General features: G+C 39.4%; 1 protein-coding gene across 2 annotated transcripts in view; it reads left to right on the top strand.

Moving 5' to 3' along the window:
* The window catches only part of LOC111873097, a 53,597-nt gene that overhangs the window by 38,843 nt on the left and 5,368 nt on the right, over positions 1-9,386 (top strand). For both annotated transcript variants that reach the window (XM_023867510.2, XM_023867509.2), the window contains exon 4: positions 8,722-8,896. In XM_023867510.2, the coding sequence (XP_023723278.1) occupies positions 8,722-8,896 (175 nt within the window). The remainder of the gene's footprint in view (positions 1-8,721; positions 8,897-9,386) is intronic.

Genomic DNA, 9,386 nt, shown 5'->3' on the forward strand with positions numbered 1-9,386 from the left:
CCATTTCTGACATCAGTTCAACATAGATCCTTTGCCTGATGCTTTCTGTACCTATAATCTGTATTACGTTTTGTGCTCATCATCAGCATATGTGAGGTTGACACAGAAATCCTGTATGCAGTGTATGACGCAGCACATAAGAAGAGGATGATACATGTTCAGGTGCCTCTTACCAACGACAATCCTACATCCGTTGCCACGCGGATACCCTCGTGACATCAAGAGCAGATCAGTAACCTCAACAACAGAACACATGTTTCGAAATTCCTAATTTATTAAAAGGTCAACGATCCATAATATTTCCCTCTGACTTCACAATCCATTTGATGTTCATTAATGGTTTTGCTAACACTCTGTAAGTCATCAGAACAACTTGTTAAAATTTGTTATTTTCGTTCAAATTTCATGTGTCTGTGCGAATAACATCACACTCAAGGGCGCCACTTGAAACACATGCACGCACTTTCTCATTTAAGACAGTATAATGAACAGGCTATGGTTAAAATGGGCAGTTGTATGCTTCAGTTTGGTGCAAACATTCTATCTTCCGGGATATTACGTCGTGAGTTCCGGAGAAGGTTAACCAAGAGTTCGGAAGAACATATCGTCTTAATCTTCAGGGTTGGAGAGAACGTCAAGGCAGCAAGCTGTATGTATGTAATATAGGTTGACTTTCACCAGACTACACGGCGTTATATCCCAGAAGATAGAGTTCGTCTTAACCACCGCTGTGAGAACCGCCACTGGTGTAAACAAATTTTCCAAACTCGTCCCATGCAAATTTGCGCACCTCATAAATAATGTTAATTTGCTCCATATATACGTAAATGTATTGTTCAAAGCTACAGATGCGTCTCTTCGCATGAGCTAAATTGCTCTTCAGTATATTTCGTTAAATATATACCGTATTGGAACTTTATACTTCGTATATATGTCTATAATACAGCTTAGTTTTTGCAGCTCATGCATAACTCAAAATACTCATTGATCTATATTCGGACCCATCTTCGCGGAGCGTTTCTAACCGGGATTGACCCCAGGAATAGACTCCTAGAATTGTAGCATGGAAGTTATGAATCACCCTGATAAATTATACAAAGTCGTACTATGTAAACAACATCGCTTACAGTTACCTTATTTGTGACTGCATAAGCGTAATCTTTTAATTGTAAAATTATTTTGTGTCATCTTTACTGTATTTGTGGCTATTATTATTATTATTATTATTATTATTATTATTATTATTATTATTATTATTAATGTAAGAATGATTTATTTGAAATTTGAAATCACTGGGACTGTAAATTAAAAAGCTGTCTCTCAAGGTAAATAAAACTATAATATTTAAAAATATTAGGTTGATAGTGCAGAAATGAATTCAAGAAGACAACAACACCTACTGAATATGTTGGAAAAATGTTTGTTTATATTTTGTGGAATTGTTATAAATTGGTCTAGTCCTTATTTTCTCTTAGCTTAAAGAACTAAAAATCTAAAGGAAAATAATATGACAAAGTGTACCATACAGTTCTGCTTCTATTCTTTAAAGGATGAAAGTATTTTGTTTGGAGCAGAAATTTCGTTTCCAGCATAAACAATCGAATATTATTTGATAATAACATGTTTGTTATGAATGTAGGCTCGTCGGATCGCAAAATTAGTTCGTCTCAGTTGACTAGAGGATCGTATTTATACAGACTCTGTATATTTCCTTCTGCTTGTCCAGTTTTACTTTGTCCTGCCTTAAGATTTCGTGTGTTGTGCATTCGTGCGAAAATACAGGTTTACGTAATTTTTAGGCATAATAAGTAAACTGTACCCCACACTGCTCTGTCATTTCATTTCTTGTAAACAAGAGGAAACTACCGTTTTCAGACGCGGTAGCTAGCCGCGGAGTTACCCGACTGTTCATCTGTATTTTCGTCCCTACGCATGAAATAAATCGGCGAGAAGCAATCGGAATTTTACGAATTTTGAATTAGTGGAGTTTTACCAAATTTGTATAATAGTTTTCTTTCTAAGTTAAAATCGGAAAAGAATACCTGGCACTTTACGTGGAAATACACGCGTTCATGCGCTCATCTCCATCATAACTAATTAACTATTATTAGCTCAAGCGGTTAGTCGCTGGCTTCCCACCTCGACGGCCCGTTTTCGATCCCGGGTCTGGTCAAGTGGGATTTGTAGTGGACAAAGTGGCGCTGGGACAGGTTTTCTCCAAGTACTTCGGTTTCCCTTGCCAATCTTCATTCCACCAAATTCTCCATCATTATAATCACCCGGGACAGGTGCAGTAGGCCAATCAGTGGCAGCCGTGCCGAGTGGACCCAGCTAGCCTCCACTATTAACTATTATCAGGTCGAAAAATTTTTCGAATAAACGTTTAGAGAAAAGCGAAACGTAGGTGTTAACACTCAATACAATTTTTCGTAACTCTTCCGGTTTTCTGGATAATAAAACAAGGATTATTACGATCTGCGTACCTTCCTTAACTTGCACAGTGAAGTCAGTTATAATTTTCCGAACACGCCGGAAGATTACTGAAATCTCGTGTTCTCGACAATAATTTAACAAGGCTTCCTTCAGCCTGAATTTATAGATCAGAATAGAAAATAAAGTGGAGTAATTTCAATATCTATAGAGGTTCTATCGAATAAAGAAAAGCTGCAGTTTTTAGAACTGTCGTTAGAATCGGTCATGATTATTCAGTGATATTTCAACCTCGCAACAGTTTAAAGTTTGCTCTTTATGAACTGCCAGTTGTTCTGTAATGAAGATTCTTCTTTTCAAGGTAAGTACTCGTATAGCAGGTTATAATACCTTATAAGAAATTGGTCTATGACATAAACAGAGAAATTGAGGAAATAAATTTTGGCGTCCAGCTTGATTTTTGAGTGGTCAGTGGAAATCATTCAGGCCTCACATGTGTAGAGGGACAGCAGAGCGCTCAGTTCCCAGGAAGGGGATTTTTTCGAGCCAAATGTAAGACGTTGATCTGGGTACAATTTTGATTATAAAATTGGTGAAAGTACAGTCACAACTGCATTCACGTCTGTACTTACGCCCATACTTTTTAAATTTTAGGTGAAAATTTGTGCAAGTTGATCAAAATCAGTTAGTGCTTCTTGAGTTACGAAAAGGCATGCCTACTAATAATTTCAAGAAACTTAAACTTACGGGAAAAAGCGTATTGAGCATAAACTTAATTCTTTTTACTTTTTTGTTCAGCGTTTGTTTGATAGAGTTTTCAGTAGGACAAACATTTAGGGAGTCACCTGCGAGTTTCCCTCAGAAACGCATCCATCCTCATATAACGTGTTCTATGTTGTTACTGTATTTTGTCATTTTTTTTACCGTTTAGGCAGGTTCTAATAGATTCTAAATGTAAAATTTTCTGAAGACCGTTTAACAGTTCTATACTTTTTACATGTGAATAAACAGACTGACATAGCGAAACTAATATGGTCAGTTGGGAACACACAATAATTTGGAACAAGGTAAACGTAAAGTTCATGGCACAATGCCAGGAAGACGTATACGGATAATGGAGGTATATCCCCACAGTTCTTAAGCTCGGAACTAGGTGGAGTCGAGGGGTTGCTCCGCGCCTGACCACGATACAGAATATACAGGAGAATGGGTGGATTCCACAGCGGTTCAGGACATTAGGGAGAAAAGAAAAATCTCTTCTGCCGGGAATCAAACCCTGATTCATCGGTCGTCCAACCCCTAGCCTTATCGCTATAGCGGCTGTCTCGGCTATAAGAAGTTATGCTAAAGACATCATAAGGGCGCCAGTTTAATGGTACCACCACTTAAGGAGAGGACCAAAGTGTTTACTCTTAAAATATGCTTCCATTTCCTCCAAGTAAACAAAAGAATATTAATGGATTTTGTATAATTGTATAAATATGTTAACTATTGTCTGATTATACAGTAATTATGATAACAATATTATATTTAAGCATCCTGTTGCACTCCATACGATAAATGATGTAAACTCCGTCTCAAGTGCAAACATTATATTCTGTGTCTTTGATCTTGCTCCCCACACTACATGTTTCGGCCTCAGACGGCCATCATCAGGTGTATAACACTCACGTCGCTGTCACACTGCACCCAGTTCAAAATTTAACATCTAAAACACTCTCCCTGTCATTATCAACTTCTACTTCGTTGATAGCTGTCCACCCGTAGATTACTTCACACACATTAATTTTGACTTTATTGTAATAGCACCATAATAAAATCTTTAGTTCTAATTTTAAACCTTTAAATTCTTGTCCAAATTTTAAAATTTTAAAATTGTAAAATTGTAAAATTGTTAGGGTTATTCGTCCTGTGTGAGCACACGTAGTAAAGAATAGCAGCGGCACGCACACAGAAAGACTACACAGGATAACACCTATACAGTGTGGAAACAAGAACTAGCCGCTGCAGCACTTCAAACACAGGGCGAATAACCCTAACAATTTTAAAATTTTAAAATTTGGACAAGAATTTAAAGGTTTAAAATTAGAACTAAAGATTTTATTATGGTGCTATTACAATAAAGTCAAAATTAATGTGTGTGAAGTAATCTACGGGTGGACAGCTATCAACGAAGTAGAAGTTGATAATGACAGGGAGAGTGTTTTAGATGTTAAATTTTGAACTGGGTGCAGTGTGACAGCGACGTGAGTGTTATACACCTGATGATGGCCGTCTGAGGCCGAAACATGTAGTGTGGGGAGCAAGATCAAAGACACAGAATATATTGTTTGCACTTGAGACGGAGTTTACATCATTTATCGTAATTATGATAATGTTACAATTATTCTGAGAAGCAGTTGGTAACTGGATATGTTTCCAAGTATGCAAAATATTTAATCAGATTTGTGTTGGTAGTATACAGAAAAGGAACTCTACATGTGGGAAGTGTGTTTGATCGAAATTGTGCTACATATAGGGCAATTCTGCTAACATCTTTCACCAGCTTCAATGATTTTACTGAATCGATTTAATTTTCGATTTGTGTTTGAAATTCTACTCCTGTTTTTACCGTGTAAACTGTTCATTTTTTCCTCCTCTTCACTCCCACTTTGGAGCATGGGGCTGATTTCTCAGTTTCATTGATCATATTTTTACGGACGGTAGGACTCCTTGGACGAGTGACTGGCCAGTCGCAAGGCCTCTACCTAAACACAGGGCAACACAAACACAGAATAAACGCATACACACATCAAACGTCCATGCCTTGTGTGGGATTTGAACCCACGATCCCGGCTTCCGAACGAGCGAAGACAGTACATGCCTTAGACCGCTAGGCTACCGTGACCGGCGTTCATTTTACAAAATAACTATTTTTACACCCTGAGGGCTAAGGAATAAAAAATAAAAGTAAATTGTTCAAATTATAGCTCCTTACTAAATGTTAATATGTACTCCGTTAAAATATAATTTGATATAAGAACTTAAATACTTTTTGAGATTATCTGAGTAAACACGTAAATTATTTGGCAATAGTCATTAGCATACCATTTACAGTTTCATCTGTAAAAGGATCCCGTTAATTGTACAATATACCATTCAGTTCTTACCGTCTCTGCTTCCAATTGTTCCTCTAATAAGATTTCAGACGGTGAAGACATTAATTCTTATTAAGAAACGAAAGTACTTTGATCGAGGTCAGAGTTCTCAGTCTGTTGGTTCCATATCCTATAATCGAGTTACTGTCTCTTCTGTGGCTTTCCGTTTGTGGAAGCCAATTTCCATAATCATATGAACACTGTACGCCTGCATGTAGGCAGTTCCACTACCCTAAGTTCGTTTTACAAGTAGTAAACTAATTTTCAATTTCTTTCTTCGTGCTCTGCATCTGGAAGCAACAGCGAAATATAGAATTTTATGTGGATCCCTCACTGTACCGTGCTGTAATTAAATAGACCATAACTATTTGCTGTAAAAATATCTTCTACAGTTTTAATTCTGTTTAGAACAATTTCACGGAACTGCCTTTAAGAACTCTGATGTTGCCCTTTCAACGCACTTCGACACGCGGCCACTGTGATGTTCGTAATTACGAAGGTCACCTTAATTCTTAAGAGTGCTCAGAATTTTGCTTGTAGCTATTAGCAGGATATCTAACCAACCAAGGTCTTCTTGATCAGCTTATGATTATTCAGCTGGGCGAGGAATACCTTCCTTTTAATGGAACCCAGAAGTTCATCAGCATGTTCTCTAAATCCTACCAGTATATCATATTCCACTCCATTTGTCCCCAGGCCTTACCTAAGCTTAGATATCCCAGCTCGCATCTCCCCCATGAAATTTCCGATCATAATTTTGTACGCAGTTCTGGTTTTCTCCCTGCGTGTTGCATATCCCGCCCATCTTACGCATCTTGCTTTAATCGAAATGAAAATGTACAGTGAATAGTTTTCTCCAGTAACTTTTTCTTTCATCTCTCTCCTAATGTAAAAATAATGAACAGTTGCATTCGCAAGCAGAATATGGCGCAGTGCGTCTGTCCCAACGTCCTGTGTTCCTTTCCTTGCCACGAATAAGAGAGACCGGAGAAATTATTTAGACCCATGAAATATGGCGAAAGTAAAAATTTCTATGTAAAAGGTAAATGTAAATGTAAAGTTGTCCCTGTGCTTAATTAATTTAATACAACGCAATGAAAATATATGGGGGAGTAGAGTTATAACTCCACTATTCTTCATTTCGGTACTAGATTGAGATGAGCGACCAGCTTCACGCCCCGGCGGCTTTACCCCCGGAGAAAGAGCCCTCGATACCCACTGGATAGGAGGCTGGGTAGGCCCCAGAACGGTTCTGGATGCTGTCGAGGAAAGAAAAATCTCTTGCATCTACCGGGAACCGAAACCCAGTCATCCAGCCCGTAATTACACGGACTGAGCTATACGTATGCTTAACAAAGTGCCATCTTGACAGGATGTAGGTTTAATCTTTTAAGTTCTTAATATATGTATCAGATGAAGGTGATTGCTCAGCTCAGTTCCATGCTTCGGTCGCTCTTATCCTCGAATGCAGACCGTCTCACAAAAACCACTGGTTAGGTGGTAAGGGAAGAAAAATAAAATAATCGGTTAATATTCGATAATTTTTTATATGCAGAAGGGTCCAAGAAATGTATACACTATTCAACATGCAAATATTTGCTTAAATAATTTATTAAAAACCAGACTTCATCCACATAGAAAGGTATGACTGCGACGCTTGTTGAACTAGAACAAATATTCAAAGTTCCCACCATTAGCGTGTATACACTCCCGAGTTCGGCCGACAAGTGCACGAGCAACAATGGCGAAGGTGTCCACTGGGACAGCGGCACACTGCTTTTCAATGTCTTCTCGTGACTTGTCCAATTCCGATTGTTTTCTACGATATACCACATCCTTCAGGGACCCTCACAAGTAGGAGTCGAGGGGTTTAAATCAGGGAAGTGTGAGGGATGTTTAGCATTACCTCATATCCATTGACCGGGTAGTCTTTCATCGAGGTAGCTTCTGATATATCGGTGATAATATGGCAGTGCGCCATTTTGTTGAAATAAAATGGCTCAGTGATTTTTGTGGTGATGGTATGAACAGTCCCAATAGCATAGCAGAAGAGGTGGAACTCACTGTGCAAAGCCTCCCAAATCTTTGCTTGTGCACATCATGCACTGTACCATCGGTATCAAATTTGTCACGAATGAATACAATTTTTTGTTTTATTGGTAGTGGGGTGGGACTAAGTCCCTTGTACTGCGGCCACTTCTGGCTTATTGTACCAGCCCCAGATGATAGGTGAGGGTGATTGTGGAGCAATTTGTGGAATGAAGATTGGCAGGGGAAACCGAAGTACTCGGAGGAAACCTGCCCCAGCGCCACTTTGTCCACCACCAATCCCACTTGACCAGACCCAGGATCGAACCCGGACCGCCGTGGTGGGAAGCCAGCGACTAACCGCTTGAGCTATGGCGCGGCCTAATACAATTGTTAATCGTGTTGGAAGTCCCGTTAGAAATTCACGCCAAGACTGTCTTTTTACTGCGCACACATTCTCAAAATTCCAGTACCACATCAAAATTATATTGCGTTGTTCGAACGACAGCCGTTCCGCCGTCATTTTCTTTTTACTGTCCTGCCATTCCATACGGTGGCTCTGGCGTTCATGTGACCAGCACTATCTTCTGAGAGTGTATCACTTGAACTTTGAAAAGTATCCATAGACAACATCTACGTGGTATTAAAATGTGTGTGAAGAATTCTGGGGAGCCCTTTATATGTAATACTTGTACAGGGCTATAAAGTATTTGTATAAGCAGCTGGAACTCAGTTATTTAACTTACTGGATGACTGGTTCGACTCCCGGCTTGGGCTGTTAGAACTGATTCGACCCAAAACATCAAGGAATTAAACGGAATATATTATCCCGTGGGTTGTTATATTACAAGGTCCGGATTCTGTGCCGACGTGGAGAATTCGTGGATTTTTTACCTCCACATTTCTCTCTCCTTCAGGCGTTCATTTACTTGCAGGAGAATATCTTGGAACTGAACGTCGCAGAGAGGATTAGAACGGTAGCTTGGCAGTCAGACTCACGCCTCAGGGATTCCTATCGAATGTCTAAAAAATTAAGTTATATAGAAATAGCTACACCGCGAACAAGAATTGGAGTGAAGGAACTACTTGTACGTTTGGATATCTCATGGTTATGTTGTTCTTACAGTGGACGCCGTCGACGCCGATCTTTAGAAGTCCTGCTGCAAGAACTGCGCAGCCCATCGGCGCAAGGAGGCCCGGACGCGTACCCTGTGCTAACTGACAACAATGAAAACGAGGAAGATGCGGGAGAATTCATAGCATCGCATCAATCGCTACCGGAGTTTCTTCATAGAGTTCAGGTTAGTATGGAATAGAAAAATCACTTCATGCATTTCGACGTCTCTTGGCAAGTATAGGCTACATGCTTGTATAAAGAAGCACAGCATACTTTCCAATTTAACTATCTGACTAGTTCTCCGGGTGATATTATTATATCCCAACCCAACTCTAGGCCCATTGGGGATTAGAATTTGTGGGAAAGTCTAGAAACAGTTTTTATGAAATTTGTGGCTACGTCGTTTACTTTCGTAATATGACAACCTGAAAATTTAATATTCTGAACGATTTTTCTGTATCTGATACCGTGTAGTGTGGCAGATAGTTGCACCTACCGGGGTACGCGGTAGCATAGTTAGCTGAGGCACTATGCTACAAGCCGGAAAGTCACGGGTTCTTGTCCCGATAAGGTGAACTCTTTTTTTTCAATTTATCTAATCCTTCCAGCCGCACTATGGCCTTGTGGTCGACTCAGCCTCTAACAGAAATCAGTACCAGAAATCATCCTGGGGG

The sequence above is a fragment of the Cryptotermes secundus genome, unplaced genomic scaffold (genome assembly GCF_002891405.2).
Source record: "Cryptotermes secundus unplaced genomic scaffold, Csec_1.0 scaffold120, whole genome shotgun sequence".
Lineage (NCBI taxonomy): Eukaryota > Metazoa > Arthropoda > Insecta > Blattodea > Kalotermitidae > Cryptotermes > Cryptotermes secundus.